Source organism: Halichondria panicea, chromosome 16 (assembly GCF_963675165.1).
Source record: "Halichondria panicea chromosome 16, odHalPani1.1, whole genome shotgun sequence".
NCBI lineage: Eukaryota > Metazoa > Porifera > Demospongiae > Suberitida > Halichondriidae > Halichondria > Halichondria panicea.
Window position 1 is genome coordinate 5,448,591 of NC_087392.1, and position 23,648 is coordinate 5,472,238.

At 44.3% G+C, this 23,648-nt stretch overlaps 5 protein-coding genes across 7 annotated transcripts; 4 read left to right on the top strand and 1 right to left on the bottom strand.

The window, feature by feature from the left end:
* Positions 1–8: 8 nt before the first annotated feature.
* On the bottom strand, positions 9–1,691 carry LOC135350546 (uncharacterized). Its single transcript, XM_064549379.1, has 2 exons — positions 1,526–1,691; positions 9–1,419 (listed from the first exon to the last, which is right to left on the bottom strand). Exons 1-2 carry the CDS (start codon positions 1,600–1,602, stop codon positions 147–149), a joined length of 1,350 nt encoding a protein of 449 aa, XP_064405449.1. The 5' UTR covers positions 1,603–1,691; the 3' UTR covers positions 9–146.
* LOC135350537 (tyrosine--tRNA ligase, cytoplasmic-like) lies at positions 36–19,395 on the top strand. Of its 2 annotated transcripts, XM_064549365.1 has the most exons (21): positions 36–45; positions 15,227–15,395; positions 15,593–15,742; positions 15,912–16,013; positions 16,072–16,145; positions 16,225–16,270; positions 16,531–16,614; positions 16,669–16,749; positions 16,923–16,974; positions 17,059–17,099; positions 17,154–17,210; positions 17,430–17,514; positions 17,734–17,870; positions 17,929–18,007; positions 18,065–18,159; positions 18,284–18,335; positions 18,638–18,742; positions 18,865–18,901; positions 18,968–19,050; positions 19,100–19,149; positions 19,227–19,395. In XM_064549365.1, exons 2-21 carry the CDS (start codon positions 15,285–15,287, stop codon positions 19,335–19,337), a joined length of 1,632 nt encoding a protein of 543 aa, XP_064405435.1. In that variant the 5' UTR covers positions 36–45; positions 15,227–15,284; the 3' UTR covers positions 19,338–19,395. The 2 variants fall into 2 exon arrangements, with proteins under 2 accessions (XP_064405435.1, XP_064405434.1); XM_064549364.1 differs by having other exon boundaries at positions 17,929–18,159.
* LOC135350521 (uncharacterized) lies at positions 1,714–9,971 on the top strand. Its single transcript, XM_064549337.1, has 19 exons — positions 1,714–2,184; positions 2,395–2,852; positions 3,093–3,234; positions 3,729–3,756; positions 3,906–4,030; positions 4,247–4,435; positions 4,807–4,863; positions 5,002–5,124; positions 5,661–5,849; positions 6,129–6,236; positions 6,339–6,536; positions 6,849–7,027; positions 7,130–7,301; positions 7,499–7,663; positions 7,880–7,983; positions 8,420–8,701; positions 8,829–9,015; positions 9,348–9,480; positions 9,717–9,971. The coding sequence occupies exons 1-19, from the start codon at positions 1,864–1,866 to the stop codon at positions 9,833–9,835; spliced, it is 3,279 nt and encodes a 1,092-aa protein (XP_064405407.1). The 5' UTR covers positions 1,714–1,863; the 3' UTR covers positions 9,836–9,971.
* On the top strand, positions 10,148–15,129 carry LOC135350552 (1-acyl-sn-glycerol-3-phosphate acyltransferase gamma-like). Its single transcript, XM_064549388.1, has 7 exons — positions 10,148–10,609; positions 11,247–11,419; positions 12,022–12,183; positions 12,403–12,556; positions 13,868–14,049; positions 14,357–14,555; positions 14,835–15,129. Exons 1-7 carry the CDS (start codon positions 10,420–10,422, stop codon positions 14,963–14,965), a joined length of 1,191 nt encoding a protein of 396 aa, XP_064405458.1. The 5' UTR covers positions 10,148–10,419; the 3' UTR covers positions 14,966–15,129.
* Positions 19,396–19,488: 93 nt separating the features above from the next.
* LOC135350534 (zinc finger protein 773-like) lies at positions 19,489–22,279 on the top strand. Of its 2 annotated transcripts, none has more exons than XM_064549360.1 (3): positions 19,489–19,806; positions 19,878–20,825; positions 21,137–22,279. In XM_064549360.1, exons 2-3 carry the CDS (start codon positions 19,883–19,885, stop codon positions 22,114–22,116), a joined length of 1,923 nt encoding a protein of 640 aa, XP_064405430.1. In that variant the 5' UTR covers positions 19,489–19,806; positions 19,878–19,882; the 3' UTR covers positions 22,117–22,279. The 2 variants fall into 2 exon arrangements, with proteins under 2 accessions (XP_064405430.1, XP_064405429.1); XM_064549359.1 differs by having other exon boundaries at positions 19,490–19,692.
* Positions 22,280–23,648: the final 1,369 nt, after the last annotated feature.

Consider the following 23,648-nt stretch of genomic DNA (forward strand, 5'->3'; position numbering starts at 1 on the left):
AACACACATGCAATAAAATTAATAATTATATCAATTACATGACTGTATATACACGAAGAAAAGTATAAGGCTTTAATTACTGTGAATTACGTTTGGAAAATAAAGACACACACACACACACAGTCATAGTACAACTGTTAGACTAGCTAGCTGGGAGGGTACTTGTGTTCAATGGAGGGCGAGTGTAACGTCTCAAAGTCCAAATGAACAAACGCTCTCTCCACTTCATCAAGTCTCTCTAACTTCTGCTGCAGTTCCTCCCCAATATCATGGGCAGTCTTCAGAGGCATGTCCGCTGGTAACTGAACATCCACCTCTACCAAATAGTTTACACCAAACGTGTAGGCTCTCACAGTATCTACAGACTCAACCCGGTTGTCGTGATGAGCAGCTATCCAAGTCAGTTTAGAGATGAACCTTCGATCAGCAGTGTGTCCGACTAGGTTTTTGATTTGTTCGTACGCAACCAGTACCCAGTTGATAATGATATAAAAGGCCAGTAGAACAGCACCGATTGGGTCGATGTTTGGATAGAGATACGTGCCCATCAGTCCAAATACCAGGGTGGCTATATTGGACGCAATATCATTTCTGTGATCGACTGAGAGAGCTTGTACGGACGCGTTGTCTACTCCTCTACACAACAGGTATAGGCCAGTTTTCAAGATAATTGTAGCTCCAATAATAGAACCAGAGAAAGCGTTGATGTTGGGATGGACATTAGAGCTAGCTATGTCCTCGATGGCTTTAGTCACAATCTGTAGAGCAGCAGTGCCCATCACACACGCTGTGATGACAATAGCCACCGATTCCAGTCTATTCCGACCAATGGGGTAGTGAAATCGATCGTAACGTTTGATGAGGTAACTGCTTACACCAATCGCAAAACCAGAGAACAGATCAAGAGCAGAATCAAGTAAACTCGAGAGAACAGATAGAGATCCTGACTGAATCGTAGCAGATAGTTTGGCAAACAGTAGAAACAGGTTTACAGCGAATGTCAACCTTGCTGCCGTGCCAACAGATAGCTTAATGCAACGACATTTGCTTGTATTGCAGCATCTCTTTTCTTCTTTGTTATCTTCCGTCTCCTGCAAAAGTTCATCGAAAATATCATCTTCCCCAGCTCCAGAATCGACAGTGGACATACGCCTAGCCTCTCTGAGAACTTCAATATCTTTCTGCTGTTTTCGATAGTATATTCTCACAGCTCGAGATTGTTTTGGCCTGGTGGGTGATTTGGGATCACGGCTGGGGAATAGAGACCCCCACTTCACCCTAAACCGTGAGGGTGGTGCGGAGGAGGGGGCTACCATCTCAGACGAAATGTTTTGGATATTTAACGAAGGCGGCGGTCGTCTGGTGGAGTCCTCTGGGTCCAGTTTGATTTCAGAGTCAGACAGATCGGTTTCTGCGTTCCTGGGAAATGGGTACAGAAATTAATGTTTAGCTCAGAACACTACATCATCATCAGAGCAATGTTTATATTATATAGCATGCACACAGCATAGCAAGGATTTAGTACCTTGCTTGGCTTGTCTCGTCCATAACATCAACCATGTTGTTGTAAGAAGGGGCCCTGTTCACTTGGGGCTCAGCCATAGCTAAGCTATCTCAATTCAGTAAAAGTCGAAAGTCACTCCCTTTCTCTAATTTTCACCACCAGAGTAGATCTAGATGATCTTTACCAGACCATAACCATGTAAGGAAAAGGTGGGCAGGGCTGGGAGAGGCCTGGATGTCTATATTAAAATCAGGCAGCAGCCTATAGATCACTCAGTCTCTATATATAGGTCTAGAAAATCCACCCTAGAGTTATCTGCAAACAGTTCTGAACCACAGCTCTATCAAGAGAGTATCAAGATGGCTGAAGAGACAGTTACCACAGAGATGGATATCCAAGACCCCATTGTGTTCCTTACTTCACTAAGAAAAGCATGCCCAGATGTCATCTCACTGCTTAATTCCAAGCAGGCCAGGCTGTTGAGCAAGTCACCAACTGAGCCGTATGATCCTAAGGACATCAATGAGCAATACTTGGTGGACATGGCATCGTTCTTTGGAATGAATCAGAGGGTTGAGGACGCAGAGCGAGCACTCCGGACCCACCTCCTTGTACCCAATAAAGTGAAGGAAGAGGTGGATGTGGCTAGCTTCATTATCAAGATCCAGGTCTTAGGAAAGGTGAGAGACAAACACAACTCGTTGAGAGCATCAATTGCCCCACATTATTTTGGTAAAAATCCACAAATATAAATTATGACAATGTCTTGTAAATATTATTAATGTCCAGCTATTGCTTCAGTTCTCTAAGACATGTACTACATATTACGCAGATAAAGTGGGCAATTAAATTTCGAATAATACCAATTATCCTCACCAATCAATGTGCAGATTTCCAAACAATTTGAGAAGGTCATTACCTCGAAAGTCAAGGCCACGGTCAAGGAACACGGAGAACTGTTTCTCCCACGCATCATCCGTCTGTGCAAGAAGTTAGAATTCACCGAAAACGAGACAAGAATCGCGACCTATTCGCTTGTCATACAGTCCGGCTACGATCGTGATGGGCGTTTGAGCGGATACGGAGCAGACGTCCTCTCCACCTGTCAGTTCCTCAGCATCCCTCTACAAGAAATGCTCGTCTTCTTGGATCAAGAGCGCAAGCACATGCAACAAGGCTTCTTCCCCGATGTGCAGGACAGCTACATCCTCAACAGCAGCGTGACCTACGACTCTGACTTCTGCAAAGCTCTAATGGGGACGCAACTGAAGGCAACAGAGTTCCTTAAGATAGAGCAGACAATACTGGCTGACGTGATAGCAGAGGAACCTGGTAACCAACACTACCGGTGAGTATACATGTAGCCACAACACTTAGTGCTTAGAGCTACATGTAGGCTAATGCTTTGAAGCCCAGGCTTTATGAGTATTCTCAGTACTTTTTTCTTTTGCTAGCTGAACAAAATTGTATGAAGTATACTGTTCTGTACCGTTTGCTCACTTCTGCTCACTTTTTTTTTATCACAGATATGTAGTAGCCTAACCCCCTCACACACACCACACACACTCCACACACACACACTCCACAGAGAGGAGGACATCACCTCCCCCACCACTGGCAAAGATGACCAACCTGAGGTTACCCCTGGTGACGAGACTCCACCCACAATAGACGAGGACGAGAGTGAAGACCCAGCACATCCCATGGCTATTCCAGTGGACACAGCCGAGGTACATGTGATGTAATTAAGACCAATGACTTTTCAAAATGTACATCAAGGTGACTTGATAACCAAAAGCATCCTTACACAGCTTATGATATACTGTGTGTGTGGCCTTCTCTATAGCAATGACCTAGCCTGACAATAGGTAGCATCCCTAGTGACCTCTGTACTGAACCCTGATACCTTATATTCGACATGGTTGAAAGTGAAGTCACTGTATATGCATGATAACAATAAAGCTGCATGTTATGTTTTGTCTGCTAACTACACATGCAGTAGCTCAAAGTTTATAGGTATGCTTTCACAGGAATTATTACAAAACTTGTTGAGTAAATATTCACCGGAGCTCTATGATTCAGCATTTCTATTTTTAGCAACACTCCCATATCCAGCTATGACTGCGTGATACACAATACCTGCACACACACTGAGTCATGGTGTGTACTCCCATAACCCTAATTAACTTAATACTCTCTCTCTCTCTGTATTGTCTTCATACAGGATCATGACCCAACACTGGAAACACCAGGTAGGTAGTAGTTATACTTAGGCAAAAACAAATGCAGTTGAAAACTTTTGTTCGGGCTCAGTGAAGTTCTTAGTCTGAGCAAGCTTTGCTATGTATTGTCAATGGCTTATTGTTTGTATCATACTAATATTCAATATCTCCCCTTCTAGCTGCAAAGGTGAAGTTGCCCAAGGTCAAAGCTGGTGCTGAAGATGAGATGGATTTGGACCAGTTGTTGAGGCAAGAAAGAGCGAGAGAAAAACAACGGAAGGAGGATGGGGTCGAGGAAGACGAGGTACAGAGGTCAGGGGAGGGGCCAGGGGTACAAAGGTCAGGGGAGGGGCTATTGGACTCTCGTATGTAGTAATAATATACAACGAAAACTTTGCATTGTGAATTTTTCTGACTGACATACATTATTATGGTGATGTACACCTGGCCTAGCTTAGTTGCTGCACTTGTTTTTGGCCTAGCTTATAACATGATACAATGACCTCCCTCCCCCTGACAGCCGGAAGTGTCAGTGGAAGATGAGGACACTGATAAGTTGAAGCCATACAAGAAGGATCTCGACTATCTGGACGATCATTTCCAGCTGATAGGGTTCAAACTAAAGGTCAAGGGGATGGACACGCGTATAGAGATGGAGGAGCAGTACGATGATGGCTACCGTCAGAACCAGCGCTATCAGCGACAGAGGGTACGTGTGGGCGTGTGTGTGTGAGGTGTGAGGGCGTAATAGTGTGTGTGTGTGAGGCATTGTGTAGGGATTGCAGTGTCCGAATACCTGCAAGCATATAATAATGTGCATTACACAATCTAGATAGAATGTGTTTGATCAGTGATTGCAGTCGATAATGTTTTGGTAGCTAACTTTGAGTGTGCATTTTCAATTAAAAGATGCATTTTGTAGCCCTTTGAAAGATCTATCTAATGATTGTTTAACAGATCCTAGCTCTCAAGCCAATCACAACCCCACACACCCCACACACACACACACCACACACACACACACACACACACACACACACACACACACACACACACACACACACACACACACACATACAGAGAGAGGCGGTGACAAAGGCCAAGGTGCAGGAGAAGAAGTGTGCCAAGAGGCTCACGGTAAGGACACGTCATGTGACACGCCATGTGACATACCATCTGTGCATGTCTGTATAAAAATAGTTAACGTATTCGTATCGGGTATGAACTTTGTACCCTACCTTACCCCCCCCCCGCACACACACACACTCTGATCAGCTGACGAGGGCTAACGGGTCGTGGTTGCCTCGTCTCGAGAGAATGGTGGAGTCTCGTAAACTGTGTGACTTTGAGAAGAATGTGCTCTTGTTGCTCATTGGGAGCGTCATACAACCAAACAAGGTGGGAGGGGCTAGCTGAAAGAGTCCCTGAACTGTTGATTAAACGGAGCTAGGGGGGGGGGGGAGGGGGTTGTAGGTAAACAACCATAACTTTAGTACCGTTGATCCAAACGTCAACAATTTAGAAAGAGACCTTTCAAATGATATATTATAAATTTAAAAAATTTTCCATTTTCGGCCTTGGACCATGGGCTATATATAATCCATGGTCCAAGTGTTAGTATTATCATTCAAGGGCGTATGAAGAGAAGAGGGCATGCAACTCACAATGTATACTGTATATGCGTCATATTATTGATGAGTCAGCAGGTTTAGCCATGATTTAGCCACCGCCCACTAGGGAATAAAGTCACGTGCAATACATTCTTAGACATAAACCCCGCCCATTTGTACATAAACCGCCGCCCATTTGTAATAGGGTATAGATTGTAGTTGCATGCCCTCTTCTCTTCATACGCCCTTGGTATTATTGTATTGGACACACACTAGTGTTTTACTTTCATACTCAATTAATTAAACCCTCATTTCCCATTCCAGTTCCAGAACTTCGAGGTTCGGATCAGCCCTAACTTCGCCCAGGTGGGGGAGGTGCTGCGTATCTTCTGTGAGGACCTGGAGGAACAGATACAGCATCGGAGGTACTTCTACAAGAGCTCCTCTCTGGTGCACGAGGGAATGATAGTGGTCCAGAACAGTGGCCTCACTGGAGATACCACCAGCGCCACCGTGAGTGTTGTCATAGCTATGTCATGTGGTTGGTATAATGTGGACCTGGCTGTTTATACAGAGGTGGCCTTGTTTTACAAACTGTTCATTTGGGACCTGGCCTTTTATATCAAAGTTTGCCTCAAAAATGTTTAATTTATTGGGCTTTTACACGGAGTGCTTGTACTGATGATATATATAGCGTACGTACGTGTAACAGTTTGTAATAGACTTGTTTTGCTCAAGTTGATCTACAGAAGTATAACCGTGGCAGTACATCTCATTCTCCATCCACAACAGGTTGAGATAGATCGACGAATGCTTGACTTCTGTGTGGGTCTGGATACTGAGTTCTCTGAGATCGTGGAGGGATCTCATCTCTACTTCCCCAAGACCAAGTTTGACTCTGTGAGAGCAACAACACACCCATACGCACACACACACACACACACACACACCTCACACACCTCACACACACTACACCCCTCACACACCCACACACATACACAGGTCATCCTCCCCAAAGAAAAGAAGGAGTTGATATTATCGACAGTGAGCAACTTCGAAGCGTACAAGAGATGTCGCAAGAAGATGGGTCTTGATGATGTCATCACGTATGGAGCTGGGATGGTGCTGTTGTTCCATGGACCACCTGGCACTGGCAAGACCATGATGGCCAACGCACTCGCTAACAAACTGGGCAAGAAAGTAAGTTGTATCAATGGATACCTTAAGTGACTAGGCTAACAGTTATTATGATTCGTGCATGCCATTGCTGTGCATGTGTTCCCATTGGGAGGCTAGAGTTAATATACTATGCTCTAGGTTATCGATCTGTTGGTTGGGCCATTAAGAAAGCTCCACTAGTGTAGAGTCTCACTAGCTGTGTGATGCTTATGTTGTGAAGTATCAATGTCTATTCTAACCACCAGCTACGTATGTTCATTTATAATCCTGCATTTTGAGCAGAATAAATCCATAGCCACTCTACGTATGAATGTTGTCTCATCTGTTCCTCAGGTGCTTCTTATCAACTTCCCATCTCTTGGCTCAATGACGGCTGGTGAGAACTTCAAGTTCATCTTCCGAGAGTCAAAGATCAACGACGCCATCTTGTTCTTTGATGAGTGTGAGGCCATCTTTGAGAGTCGGGAACTTGGCGGACACAGCGTCAACCTCCTGCTCACTGAGATAGAGAGGTGCGGGTACTGACGTATAATTAGATTAGAGACATTTCAATATTGCTACTGAACTTTAAATAATTGTGAGCCCCCATTCTTTAAATTTACTCACATGTGCAGACATGATGGTCTAATCATCCTGGCCACCAATCGACCTTATGACCTTGATGAAGCCATGCATCGGCGCATCATGGTTGCCATAGAGTTCCGACAACCTGACCACCTCCTCCGCAAGACTATCTGGCAGACCCACCTTCCAGAGCAGATGATACTGGCTGACGATGTAGACCTGGTCAGTTCAACAGCCATAACTTTAGTACCGTTGATCCAATGTCAACAGTTTTATGATTTTCTGAAAGCTTAGAAAGCGACCTTTCAAATGATATGCTTCAACCCAACATTTTTCACATAATTTTCATAATTTTCGGGCTACTGTATGTGTACTGCCAACAGAAATCAACTATAATTATATCCCCCCCCAACCCCCAGACTGAGCTGGCTCTGAGGTTTGAGTTGACTGGTGGGTTCATCAAGAACGCCATTCTCTCTGCTCTCTCCATAGCCGTGTCACGTGATGGCGACGCCCCCATCGTGGAACAGAAGGACCTCCTCCAGGGAGCTAACCTACAGCTCAGGGGTAGACTCAGGATGAAGGTATCGTATGACATATAGTGTTTGTTGATGCGTTTATAATAGTAAAAAAACTTCCAAATTTGTTTGTGCAACTCGAAAATAGTGAGATATTGTGTGTGTTTGCACAATGTGCTTTAAACATACGAATACTATGACCCTGTACGGAAACACACTTTTGTCTGCTTGACTGAGAATATTGCTCTCTGTCTGCCGGTCTTCTATAATAATACTGTGCAGGACTTTGATCGACGAGTGGTACCAAACGCTGGACTGGATGAGATCATTGTGGAGGATGATATCATGAGACAACTCAAGGAGATCGTGCAGTTTGAGAAGGCCAGGTATGCGTGGGTGGGTGTGTGGGTGGGGAGGGTGTGTGAGTGTGCTACATTTGTGCATACGGTAGTGTTTCACACGTACTCTGCATGTGCGTAGGTTGCCCATTGTTGTTTGCACATGGAGACTTACATCAAACGGTTTACTGCCCATTCATTGAATGTGTAGCTTAAAAGTATTCCTTCCATTTGTTTCTGAGCGCACTGCCTTAAAGCTAACAAACACACCAACATGTATGGGCAACCACTATTTCTCACTAAGTGACTCTACGTGAAGAAGTCAAAGGTTATTATATGTATAGAATTATTTCTGAGCAAATCAGTTGCTTACCTGAGTGTTTACTCCCCCCCACACACACCCACACACCCACACCCCACACACCCCACCCACACCCCACACACACACACCACACACACACACACATACCCCACACACACACAGGGCTGTCTTGTTTGGTCAGTGGGGCTTTGCTCGTCGCAACCATCAGAACCTCACCATTCTCCTGCATGGCCCACCGGGTACTGGTAAGTCAGTACTAGCAGAGGCCATTGGCTACGAGGTGGGGAAGCCACTCAAGGTAGTCAACTGTGGTGAGCTGCTCAGCAAGTGGGTGGGAGAGAGCTCCAAGAATATTGACTCCATATTTGCTGAGGGTCGACAAAGCGACGCCATCTTGGTGTTCGATGAAGCAGAGGGTCTGTTCGGACAGAGGACTGAAATGAGGTGTGTGTGGTGTGGGTGTGTGGAGTGGGCGGTGGGGCACTTAGTGTAGTGTGTTTGTTTGATTTAAGTCTAGCTGCTTATAATGATTGTTCACGATTATTTATATTTTCAACTTTCCCTTGTTTAGTACGTCTACAGATCGCTATGCCAACGTGGATGTGGGGGTGCTCCTCTACCATATTGAGCGATACACTGGTATCATCATCCTCACCACCAACCTCATCCAGAACATTGACAAGGCATTCTTCAGACGCCTCCGCTACATCCTGCAGCTTGACGTGCCTTCCCAGGAACTCAGGGTCAAACTCTGGAAGGTAATGTGCACATGGTAACATTGGCACAACTACACCTTAATATGCGTATCATTACATTTCTACTTACATGATGGCAATAAAATCTGTATAATTATGGTAATGTCATCGTGGTAGCCTAATCATAGCACTTAGCTTAAGTAATATTGATGGTTTCAATGTACACATAATAGCTAGATATATTGAAATTGTATGAGCTTATATTTGTCAATCTCAGTAGCTAATGTTACACATTATGTGAGCTTTCATTGTAGAGTGTAAACTCCGCTGCTTTATACTGTTACCATGCATCACATGACCTCCTGCATCATCACTGTTACCATGACCTCTTGCAGCTGATTATTCCCGAGGAGGCACCACTGGCTGATGACGTTGATTACCAGAAGCTGGCACAGTTTGAAATGGCTGGTGGGAACATGAAGGGGGCGGTGTTTAGAGCAGCTGCAAGAGCAGCACTCAGGGATGAAGGTGTGGGGAGGGGACTAGAACCATTAGCTCTACACTTATTACATGCGTATAGTGAAACGCATTTAACAAATTACGGCGTTATGACCTTTGTTGACCTTTGTACAGTGTCTGGACCGGCACTTATAATCACGGCTGATAGCTACCAAAACAATATTGTGCATAATCTGCACTCCCCCTAAATTAAGTGTTGTAAGAACATGACTTCTAGCTAGTAATAATGTTTCATTTTCTTGCAGAGGATCGTAGGATCACACTCCAGGATCTAATGGAGGCAGCTCAGGAGGAGGTGGGCAAAGCCACACCCAGGATGGGGTTCAGGAGGCAGGACTCTGATGCTGCCAGAATGTTCAATTAAACCACTCTCATACAATATTTAGATGAGCAATAGACTGACTGATTATTTTATAGGAGTTCTTTGGATATTTTTAATACCGTGTTGTTATTGTATTTTAACTTTCCTCATTTTTATAACGATTGAAAATTTAAAAATCTCCCATATATAGTAGATTACTAGCTGGTTCTAGCTCTTCATGTGATCGACCTTTCCTCTAGCAAATGGAAGTGTATGAATGTAATTATGTAATGTGAGAAAAACTATAACAGATGTATATACTACATTTTTTTGTAAAAATAAAAATAATGCTTGTACCAGCCCCGCCCCCCTGTCCTACAGAAATTATTGCTAATCCAGCACATTCAAAGGTACGTCAAGGTTGCTGCACTGGGAGCTATTTTACACACACAGAGCACACTAGGTGGTATTCTGTTGGACTCGACTGCCAGTGATCTACTCATCACAACAAAGCAAGCAAGATCTGGACAGCACTGGTGTCATCAGATATAAGAACACATGCAGTACTGATCAAGACAGTGATAAGAGAGCTCCTAAATAGTGCCCCACACACTCTGCACACTGTTAATAGCTAGCTCCACTGCAAGATGTCTGCCTTCTGGTCAACTATACGATGGATCAAGAAGAGGAAGGTGACAGTGCTCCTGTTTGTATTCAGCTTTATAGTGAGTGGCCTCATCATCAACCTACTGGAGCTGATGACTCTGCCGCTCTACTTCCTCAACAAGAAGCTGTTCAGACAAATCAACTCCAGGATTGTGTATTTCCACTGGTGCAGTAAGTCATTAATACAACGATACACTCGTATTTAATCAGCAAAGATCTTAGTAAAGAGACGCTAGTGTAATGAATGTGTACAGCTGTTTGATCCGCTACTAGTCAACGTAGCGATGCCTCCATTGGCTGACAAGTTGCCTAGTGATACTGTACAAGTCAGATTACTTAGCAAGTAACTTGCTATCTCAGCTCAAATGGTTGTATATTCACATGCTGTTAACTTAATTATCCATGGTTGGAGAATGAGAGTAATGGAGTCAGATAATTCCCTAAATACTTGGAATGTGTTTAGTTTGCATCTTTGTGTGTGTAATCACAGATTGCTTAGGCTGCAAAACATGTGTTTGTAATGAACTGTACACCTCCTATAGTACATATAATTTACTGGGAGAAGTGCATACTTCGATTATACACTGTGTGTTTGAGTACCGTATAGCCGGTATATTTTGAGGGTATAAACTTTCGCTGAATAGCAGCCTTTCTGCAGCATGCATGCATGCGATGTTAAATTCGTAGGTATAAATGTTCGCGGTACATGCTTGATCAGCGAAAACTGCGAACATTTAGACCCTCAAAATATACCCGCTATACGGTATGTGAATAAAGAGTTGATTTAACCCTTCTGTTTTGTCTCCAGTCATTCCGTGGGCGTTGGAGAGTTGGGCTGAGTATGATATCCGTGTGTTTGCTAAAGAAGGTTTATTCGAGACATTCGCAAATCAGGAACACGCCCTCTGCATTCTCAATCACCGTGGCGACCTGGACTGGATGATTGGATGGGTGTTCATAGAGAGATCTGGAATGCTGGGAGTGAGTGGGCGTATTGTCTGGGGTGATTTTTATATTAATATATACTTGTACTTGCAATAATTATGCTTCTTACAATGGTTGTCATTCAGATGACGATGTAGCTACACAACATTAGAGTAGCCATTGTCCATTCAAGTCCATTGTGGTGTCCCTGTAAGCAGGCCACCCTCTATAATACAGCCATTGTGGTGTCCCTGTAAGCAGGCCACCCTCTATAATACAGCCATTGTGGTGTCCCTGTAAGCAGGCCACCCTCTATAATACAGCCATTGTGGTGTCCCTGTAAGCAGGCCACCCTCTATAATACAGCCACTGTGGTGTCCCTGTAAGCAGGCCACCCTCTATAATACAGCCATTGTGGTGTCCCTGTAAGCAGGCCACCCTCTATAATACAGCCAGGTTAATGAGCCCCAAAGGCATGTGTTTGGACCTGTGTTAGCAGGTTACCTCTTTATTACAGCCACTGTTGGTCTCTTCCCAAAGAAAGGTTACCACTATATATATCCTCTCACAAGTACTACCACACCCACTCCACACAGCACACCCACACCACTCCACACACACACACACACACACACACTCCACACCACCCACACACACAGGGCACCAAGGCCATCATGAAGGATATAGCCAAGTTCTTGCCGGGGATTGGCTGGACCTTCATGTTCATGGAGTATCCATTTCTTAAGAGAGACTGGAATAAAGATGAGAAGAGACTGGCTCAGTCTTGCAAGAACCTGTCCGACTACCCCGTCAACATGCTCGTGAGTGGGTGTGAGTGTGAGAATGGGTGTGGTGGGTGTATACGGGTAGGTGTGTGGGTGACTACTGTATCATGATTGAAAGTCATGTGCAGTAGGTGAAACAAAAATGTAAGTATAGCAGTGCTAATAGTTAGGTGAATTTTGCATATTATTTTTCTAAAACTTCACATCCCACCCACCCACACACACACACCCACACACACACACACACACATACAGCTGTGTTTGTTTGCTGAGGGCACTCGGTTCACACCAGAGAAGCACAAGGCCAGTATGGAGTTTGCTCGGTCTCGAGGTCTCCCTGTCCTCAAGCATCACCTCACTCCACGTACCAAGGGATTCAACTTCATCATGAACCATATGGAGGGAGTGTGTGAGTGGGCGGGTGTCATGTAGTTGAACATATTTCAACTGCTATAACCTTAGTGTCGTTGACTCAAAAATTTAATGATTTTCTGAAAGCTTAGTAAGATACCTTTCAAATGATGTGTTTAAATCCAAAATTTGGTTGGGGCCATAATTTGTCATTTTCGGCCTTGGACCATGGGCTATTATAATCCATGGTATTTGGTCGAAATTGACCATCTCCTAAAAATGAACGATGATGACACCATTTTAAAGGTCTCTTTTTAAGCCTTCAGAAAATCATAAAATCGTTGAAATTGAATGCACGGAATTCAAGTTATGGCAGCTAAAAACAATTGATTAAAGAGCTTGAAAGTGTCCGTATAGCCAAACCCTCTAAGCCAAACCCTCACTATAGAAACCATTAAGAGGCTTAAGCCAATCCCAGTACAAAATGTGTATAAGTCATGTAGTTTGTTAGAGTGTGTACTATAGGTAGGTAGTAAGTACAGCAAACATGTAGATTTGTAGCTCTCTTTGTGGAAGTATTGTAGTTTGTGGTCTTAGCTTTCCTGTAACACAGAAACAGTGGCACAGGCAGTGTAGCCTTGATTCCAGGCCACAAGGAAGGGAGAGACCAGGTAGTTGTTAACCCGAGGCGCGTGGGCGGCCACGGGTTATAGTAGTCGTTTGGTTTGTCTGTTTGTCTGTTTGTGTTCAGGATCTGCTCACCTGGCTGCCACAGCACTGCGTTTACAGCATGGATAGCCTTCACACAATAAGTTATTAGTTTTAACAATAGTAGATTTCGATGTTAGAGCTTTGTTGTCGAATAAAAGCGAGCATAAACTAAGAAGCTTGAACTTGCACGATGGCAGCTAGCTAGCTAACACTATACACGCGGCCTTTATTCGAGGCACCCTCCGTATTTACAGCTGAAGTGATCCCGTACCAAAAACAGTGGAATAGGGTCACTACAATAGAAAGCTAGAATTGTGACTTGTTTGTTGCTCTGTTAGCTGACTCTGGGATCCTACTCCATCCAAGAGTCATACGACTCCAGGCTTCTTTGCTGTGATCCTAGACTAGGACCTAGTTCACCTCATGTACTCTGTTCTCAATGTTTCAGCATGTCTCCAGTCTGGTTTAGTTTTATTGCTCCTGAGTTGCTGTGCTAGACAGCTCAGTCATACATCACTACATGCACTGCATTGTATCACTCTTCTGGTTTCTTTATAATCATGTCACCAGCCGAGGGTTTGCACTTCAGTGCTCTAGTTGTTCCTGTTGGCTTGTCATACTGAACTCTTATTAACCACATATTGTATGTTTCCTACAGTTCCCTGTATCTATGATGTCACCATATGCTATCGTAATAACCAGGAGCCTACCCTGATGGGTGTGGTCAATGCCGAGCCATGTAGCGCTGACATGATGGTACGTCGCTACCCTATCACTGATATAGACACCTCCTCAGAGGAGGCCATGTCACAGTGGCTTATCAACCTCTTCAAGGACAAGGTGAGGGCTATGAGAGAGAGCTAGAGGGATAGTGGGGCTCTGGGGATATTAGTGTTAGAGCGTGTAGTGATATTTTGCGTACAATCAAAAGTTGAGAGTTGAGCATCCCATCTGAAACAGAAACAGGCTTTCAAAAATGACTACTATTGGTCCCTTAACAGACTCTCTTAGTTATCAAAATAAATGTAAGGATTCCAACGTACAATTATGTTACTGCACACTTCCACCCCTCCCACACACACACCACACCACCCCCACACACACACCACACACCACCACCCACACACACACACACACACACACACAGGACGATCTGGTTGAGCACTACCAAAAGCACGGCAGCTTCCCTGAGAAACAAGTGAACATGCCCAAGAGACCGTACACTGACCTGGTGGTGATGATGTGGCTGGCCATGGTGGGAGTGCCTGCTCTACTCTCTGGTCTCTATCTGGCATGGGTTGGCAACTGGCTGGTGCTGGCCATCATAGTGGCTGCCGTCGTGTTAGGTACATGCATCCTATATACGTATTGGTACGCTATATATTTATACGGTTTGATAGTGTTACTTGAGATTTGCTTGTTCAGGTGTTCATTGTTAGATTGTCTTACGTGCACACGTTGCAATAATACCATAAATTATATTTAGAGTTACTATAATTATATTACGTATTTTACCACCCCACACACACACACACCTGCACACACACCCACACACCTGCACACACACCCACCCACACACACACACACCCACACACACATACACACACACACATACACACACGTAGCGGACCGGCTGTTCCAGATGATAGCCCATCAGACGGACACGGCCAAGTCGAGCTCTTCCTATGGTCTCAGCTCTAAAAAGAAGTCCACTCAAGAGGCCACACCCACTCAAGAGGATAAGAAAGAACAGTAACACTTGCTAGGCATGCAATTATATTAGCTCTTATATACCCGCCCACTCATATGTGCCCGCCCACTCCTCTGTGTTATACTTATTATGCTTATGCTGACTCTTTTCCTGATTTCTATTCGATGACTTTATATTTATTTACGATCAAAATGAATTGTTTTCCTTTATCCAATTATTCTTCTGAGGTTTCCCCTCCTCTACAGGCCACTACATGCAGGGATTTCCCCTCAGAATACTTTAATCAACCACATGGTTAATTAATTACAGTGGGTATTCTGAGAAACTAAACTCTTACAGTGATCTATAGCTACCTAGTGTTGCAATGGCGGATGATAGCTCCTCCGTGAAGCTCAAGGGGAAGGAGTCGTTTGGAGTGGACCCTGACACTCTGTCTCCAGAGCAGAAGAAGCACTTCATCACCAGAAACCTTGAGGTACGTCACATGGATTCGTGGAGCTGTAGGTACTATACTAGTTTGTCATGATCAATTCGTGGAGATTTGTGGAACTATAATTATTAAAGCATGAAGCGATGAAATTATGTTAGCTACTACCAAATGGGAAAATCATAAACTTTATAGCAAACATTCGTGCTATACGATACCCAATGACCTTTGCCCCCTGTATGCAGGAGGTACTGGGAGAGGACCGACTGGAGGCTTTGCTGAAGGAGGGTAAGAACATCGGTGTGTATTGGGGGACTGCCACCACCGGGAAGCCACATATTGCCTACTATGTGGGAGTGATGAAACTTGCTGACTTTCTTAGAGCCGGCTGTGCGGTATGTGGAATGTGTGGGTGTGAGGAGTGTGATGGGGGTGTGAGGGGTGTGGGCGTCAGGATTGATAATGCTAACTAGCTGTGAGTTGAATACTGTATCTCACTAGAGAGGTGGAGTGGAGTTACTAGCGTACAGTGGTGTCATGTATGTTCATTTATAACTGGTACAGGTCACGGTATTATTGGCGGACCTTCATGGTTACCTTGACAACTTGAAGGCACCCTGGGAGCTGCTAGCTCATCGGACCAAGTATTATGAGTTCATCATCAAGGTGATCAGCATACCCCCCCCCCCCCCCCACACACACACACACACACACACTGGCACAGGCTATGCTAGAGTCTATTGGAGTGCCGCTGGATAAGCTCAAGTTTGTGAGAGGAACTGATTACCAGTTGAGCAGGTATGCCTGCCTGTGTAACCACAGTCCAGCTTTCTTGGAAGAGTCATTAATATCCTGGTGTGTGTGTTTGTCTTCCCAGAGAGTACACTCTAGATGTATACAGAATGACATCTGTGGTCACGGAGGTAAGGGATGCATGTTTGAGTGGTCACCAAGGTAAGGGATATACTTCATTCTAGGTAGGAACATCTGAACAATAGCTCTGGTTAGTTTGTGAGAGGCTTCTTATTTGCATTTTAATGGATTTTTTGTCTGAGTGTTTGGTGATTAACGATGTTTGCACAAACTCTTATTCAGCAATACCATTTGAGAATGCAGCGAATGTGCCCCAGTCAGTTTTAATAGTACCTTGTATGTTTAACTATGTCACCCCCCCTCCCTCCAGCATGATGCTAAGAAGGCTGGAGCAGAGGTTGTGAAGCAAGTCAAGAATGCTCTACTCAGTGGACTCCTATATCCCGGCCTGCAGGTGGGTGTGGCAAGAGGGTGTGGTTACGGTGTACTTGACCAACTGTATATACAGGCTCTAGATGAGGAGTATCTGAAGGTGGACGCACAGTTTGGGGGAGAGGACCAGAGGAAAATATTCACATTTGCTGAGAAAGTGAGTAGTGTAGTCGCTCTCTTCCCTTATCCCCCACATGACATGTCTGTGTCACTTCTGTACATAAGCATGTTAGTCCCCTCGCAGTGTGACCAGGCTATTTTGTCTCCAATGTTGTAGAGCCTTTATTGCATGCACTGTATGTATGTGTACATGTATCTGTCCTGGTGCAGTATCTGCCTCATCTTGGCTACAAGAAGCGTATCCACTTGATGAACCCCATGGGTAGGTTGCTGTCCATCTACCACACCCACACACCTCACACACCCCACCCCACCCCCCCACACACACACACACACACACACACAGTCCCCGGGCTAACTGGAGCCAAGATGAGCTCCTCAGAACCGGCAAGTTGTGATAATAAAATGTCTGTTGATTCATTATGTTTGACACGTGTGTAGGACTCTAAGATAGACCCTCTGGACAGTGCCCAAGTTGTCCGCAAGAAGCTACAGAAGGTGATCAATGATGCAATCACACTAGCCTCGATTTCAGGCTGCCTAAAAAACCTATTTTCTGGCAGCCTGGAATCGAGTCTACCTACAAATATAATTATTCTTGTCTCTTCTGAGTGTTTGACTCAATAGCCGCACACTTGAGCCTGCCACATAATGTACAGTCATGCGTATGTACCTAGCTTGCATGGTGTTGATCTGTTGGTGTGTGTCTTGCCTCAGGCCTTCTGTGAGCCCGCCAAGGTGGAGGGAAACGGTGTATTGGCCTTTGCAAAACATGTGCTCTTCCCAATTCTGTCTGGAGAAGGTGAGTGGGCGTGCTCCAATGCGATACAGTCGGACATTTTGTGTATCAGTTGACACAAATTGATTGGTAATCTTCTGTAACTATCTTTGAGAGCCCGTAATTTGTTTAGTTGAGCAAAGTTATTTTTTCCCCTGAAATTTGGCACATGCAGCTACATAATAGCCGTGTAGTTTATTTTAATGTCTGCTCCACCTCAATAAGACCATTTTTCCTTTGTAGAATTTGTGATTGATCGAGAAGAGAAGTTTGGTGGGCGTGTGACCTTCACCGTGTATCAGGATCTGGAGGAAGCTTACAAGAAAGATGAAGTGTACCCACTTGATCTCAAGAATGGGGTCGCTAACGAGCTTAACAAGGTACGTACGTCAGGGAGGGGGTGTGGGGTCATGTGACTGTCATGTGATACTACTATAGATGCTGGAGCCTATTAGACAGCAGTTTGCAGCAAGTAAGGAAATGCAAGACCTCCGGGATTTGGCCTACCCTGCTGAAAGTGAGTCAATCCGAGATCTGCATTTTTTGTACTGTATATTTTTCTTCTCTTCCCTAGAGCCCAAGTCTAAGGCTAAGGTTGGAGCCAGTGACAGAGCAGTGGATTACTCTAGACTGGACGTGAGGGTGGGCCGGGTTCTCTCTGTGGAGAAGGTGGGTGGTACTGTTGAATAACGGTTACAGTGTTGTGGGTGCTTGCTACATACCTGTGCATTAGAATTTAATATTCTCTCGGTAATAATTATATTGAGCCATATTTTTGTGTGTAATCCTGCAGCACCCTGATGCTGACACACTGTATTTGGAGAAGGTCGATGTGGGAGATAAAGGTATGCATGTGTGTGTGTGTGTGTGTGTGTGTGTGTGTGTGTGTGTGTGTGTGTGTGTGTGTGTGTGTGTGTGTGTGTGTGTGTGTGTGTACATGTTATTGACAAGTCTTCAAGTCTCCACATGAATGTGTGGTTTGTGTAAGTGTACAGTATGGCTGCCACTAAAGAAAGGCTAGGTCACAAATGAACAGTTTGCATACAAAACAACCCTCACCTCTGTATTATTGTTCCCCAAAGATGTCCGATGTAAAATACTGTCACTTCTTGTATTAATTGCTTATCTGCATGTATCAACCCTCCAGAGCCTCGTACTGTAGTGAGTGGCCTGGCCAAGTACCTCACAATGGAGGAGCTGCACGAACGCAACGTGGTCGTTCTTTGTAACCTCAAGCCTGCCAACATGAGAGGTACTCGTGTAGTGTACATGTAGCAGGTGTTAATACAGCCTAGTTTTTGTGTGGTAACTATTCGGCCTTCTGTGAATTAAGAGCTAGGTAGTAGTTTTATAAACTGTTTGTCCTCTTGACAGGGATCAAGTCTGAAGCCATGCTACTTGCTGCATCAAGGTGAGAACACACTAGTATATATTCATGAAGAATCATTGTAACAAGTGTGTACACGTGTTGTCCTAGTGATGACAAGGTGGAGCTCCTAGTGCCCCCTCCCGGCTCTAAACCTGGTCAGAGGGTGTTTGTGGATGGCTATAACACTGAAGGTGAGAGAGAATCCTCCACTGGATATGTGTGTAGGGAATTATTCTACAGAGCCCGATGAAATGCTGAATCCCAAGAAAAAGATATTTGAACAAATTCAGGTGTGTGTACTATTATGTCGCCGATAATGATAATAAGATGGACATTTTTCATTATTAATGTTGTCATTACTTCCCAGCCTGACTTGAAGACTAACTCGAAGCTGTTGGCCACGTACAGAGGTATACCATTGAGCACTGACGAGGGAGGTGTGACCGTCAAGAGCCTCTCTGGTGCAAGCATTCGATGAACTATTTTGACAGTATACATTACATGAATCAAGAGAATATGAAAATTTTATAGATTAACATCTTTGGGGTTGGTAAAAATCATTAACAAAACAGACATTCTTTCTCGAGGTCAGGACGTATTAATAATGGCGGCACATGTGGGCGCACGTGATTGAAATTGATCGTCCATCTTGAAAAAAATGGCCACCTTTACCCAGAAGATATTTTGATCGCTTTCTCTCGACTGTGCCTCTATCTATACCTTCAAAGTACCACCAAACTGTGTGCAGCTACTATCTAAGTGACCTATTCTGAATTCAAGTCTTATAATCGCCTCAGTGTGTGTGGATTGAGATTTGTGTCAAAGTTGGAAAGGTGCGGCTCAACACATAATTTTTGGGTAGCGAGCTTCTTTGTGGTACTATCTATACCCTACTAACTTTAGTATGTCTACCGAGTAGAAGTCACTACACTGGTCTAGCGCCTACAGTTAACCTCTCTACATGTATAAAAAGCTTAAATCTTATCTAAAAATGACTAAGTCCTTAATTTTCACCCAGGGACTATGTCAGAGGTTGCTCCAGCCACCCTGGAAAGCGAGATTGCCGTCGGCGAGATTCTGACAACCCTAGCAACTGATGTCGTGGAAACGATTGCCGTTACTGAACCAGCAACAACTGTAGCAGTCGAGGAAATTGTCATTCCTATGCCTGGTGGAGACTCATCGGCCAATCACACTGCTGCCGTCATGCAATCTATCATCGAGGCTCTGACAAGTGCTGCCACAGAAACGGCCGGTCTAGCTACCAATACTGACGACGAAAACAACAGCAGAGATTCGGCCGATGAAAGTGCGAATTCAGAGGATAATATCGAAGCTGCTACAATTGAAGGGGATAACTCTGGCAGTATTGCCGCTGCTGCCGCCGCTCTACAAGTACTGGCCAACAAAGCTAGCAGCCTAGCTCCGGGTGAAAGCTTGACTCAACTACAGCAAGTATTGCAGCAATCACTCACTGAACTTCCTGGCTCTGTGGCGTCTCTCGTTAATGAAGTTGCTCAAGAGGTTGTTGTCATGGCGAAAGCCGCTCAACACGCTACTATGGCTGCCGAATCAATGATTGAAATCGAACCAGAAAAGGTCAAGAGGACAAAACGTGGAAAACTTAAAATTCACAAGTGCTCTGAATGCGGGAAAGGATTCACGCTCAAAGTGACCCTAATGCGACATCTTGATCTCCACACTAAAGAGAAGAATTGCGAGCATTGCGACAAAGTGTTTTTCTCACCTGTGAAGCTAGCTGCCCACATCAAGCATCACCACATACCGTGGTGTGAGAAGGAGAGGAGCTCTGTGTGCCCCGTGTGTAGCAAGGGCTTCTATAACAACTCAAAGCTCAAGGTTCATATGAGAGTCCACACTGGAGAGAGGCCATACGCGTGCTCCTTCTGTGAGAAGTCCTTCCAATGCAGCTCACACTGTAAACGCCACGAGCGTCTGCACACAGGTGAGTTGTGTTTATACACGCATTGTATTGCTGCATACTCATGCACAGTTTACAATCCAGTCTCAAATTAGTAATGATTATTGTGTGTCAGTACCTGTACAGTGTATGTTTGTTCAATTCAAGTGTACAGCATGTATGAGTGTATTCAGTAATAGACCTTTGGCTTACCTGTGATAATTATTAGCAAGCACACTTTCATGTACTTACACAAAACACATAGGTAGCGTTTTCCACCCCTTTTATGGTGTGATGTAATGAATTGTATTTTTTACGCAATTTGAGTGTATCCCCCCACCCACACACGACTGTAGGTGAGCACCCCTATGTGTGTGAGACATGTGGGAAAGGGTTTGGCTCTCCCTCCAATCTCAAGGACCATCTCTACACTCACACCAAGGAGACGCCCTACAAGTGTGATCGCTGTGGTCGAGGGTTTGCTCAATGGGGGGCGCTGCAACGCCACATCTCTGCCATCCACGACAAGAAGAAAGAATGCACATGTCACGAATGTGGGAAATCATTTGCTCGAAAGGACTACCTCCGTTTTCACATTCAGAAGTGTCACTGGCACAAGTGTGGATTGTGCAAAAATGCGTTCGAACACGAATCTGATTTTCAAGAACATATGAAGTGTTGTGATTTCGTACCTGAAGTTAAAACTCCTTCTTCCAAGAAACGCCGCCTTTCTCCACAAAGTCTACCTACCAAACGAAGCCCGAGCAAATCACCACGGAAACGACCTGCCACTGAACCCCGAAAGAGACCAATGTCTGCTATCACTACTCCACGAAAAAGAAGACAAATTCTTGACCCAAGTACAGACTTGCTATCTGTCTATGATCAGTTTGACGATGACCCTCTGGCTGACCCAGATTATGATGGCTTTGAAGATGCTGAACTAGAAGGTGAAGAGATTTTGGAAGAAGACGGTGTTCATATCGATTCTGAGGAGATTCTTGAACAAGAAGAAATATCGCAGCTTGAAGATATCGCTACTGGAGAGATCAAGATATTAACACAATCGGTGGTGGAGGATGAAACTATTACTGCCACTACTGCTGGTGTGACTGACAAGGAGCCGATACAAGAAGAAGTCGACCAATCAGATGACGGCACTGCCGAAGATGATGTGGAGGCTACAAATAACAAGACAGAGGATGCCATGGAGGAAGGCAACAACGAAGAGAAGACAGAGCCGGTAGCTGAGGCAGCACTGGACTCACTGGTGAACGCTCTCATGTCAGCTGCTGAATTGCAAACACCAGCAGCACAGCCAAACAAAGAAGAGTGACTAACCATCTCTGTACACATGACACTGACTGTACCTTCGTAGAACTATTATAGCATTGATATGATTTGTGTTGCATGTTAGATTAAAAATTGTAGACTTAAATGTTAATTCTCTCATCCTTGACTTTGATATTACACATGGTTCATAATTATTGTCAGGAGTACAGCTCCTGTGTTGTTCATTCACTACTGGTAAAGATCATTACAATTAAATGTGTTATGGTTGTCTTATTTACTGGTAAAGGGTCGATACAACATTCAAGTTTTCATTAGAGGAGGGTTTTCATGATCAGCTGAAGGTCACCTGCACTTAGTGTTGTTGGGTTAGTGTACTATCATTAAGGGAGACCCCCCTCATATCCTAGCTGCTGCCAGTTCATGAAATTGGGAAGCATAATTATTCACGTCTAGTAAACTTTGTGAGCAGATACTCCACATTATTTGTCAGTATGTAGACGTATGTGTGTGCAGAGTACAAAAAGTAAACCTTTGATTAAACATGTGGATAAAACGATTACAATGATGATGTGAAACTACAAAAAACAAATTACAAAAATACAAAGTCATTGATAGCGATATACACACACACAGTAGAGTCACAGTTGCTTTAAGCTCATCGATATGTCACACTCTGAACAGGAACCTGCATGGGAGCATACAAACAACGACATTAATACAACACAAGCCACTACGCACAAAATTCCTTGTACAAAATGCACTCAAAAACTCAAAAACTCACCTCAAATTTAAATGCGTAAGCTTAGACCTGCCACCATTGCTGCAGGAAGGTTCCTCTGGTACAGTGACTCCTGAGCAGTACCAAGTCCACCAACTGATTGTAGTAAGGCATCTTGCAACTGGAAAGCTTCTTGTGTCTCTTGTACAGCCTGCACACACTGAGCTCCTGGATGCTGATTTGCACCAGCTGCAATCCTAGCCTGAACTAGGACAGTGTTTCCGTGATGAATAGGTGCACCTGTCTCCTGCACCGGTCGCTCAAGTGGTGGTCGTGGCATATGAGCTTCTTCTTGTACAGGTACCACCCGTAGAGCAGTAGCCACTAATGCAAGCACTAGCTTATAACACTGCCAGAGAGCTACTAGCAGGAGCAGCAGAGTTAGAGCTGCTACTGTACTAGCAATAATAAAGGTTAAATACATTATTCTGTCTTGGACAAAATTTATCAACTGAGGAATTAGCCGGCCAGGATGCTTTTATAGAAATAGCAATAATAATCTAGCAGTTACTCAAACACCTTAGACACAATCATGAGATAATTATATACAATTTCCCCATATCTTCCAAATTGGATAAATACTCTATATTATTAGCAGTCAGTAGGGTTTGCACCTTGTGTGTGTGCATGCCATGTACTACAAGTGCCTGCGGGCTTATAATTCCCATAGATACCGACTAAACAGTATCTAACCAGTTTAGTTGCTAGGTTTTATCACATTATTGCTTTTTAATAAGTGCTGACATCAGCGTTTTACATTCAAATTGCACAGAAGCGACTCATCACCGACTGTGCAG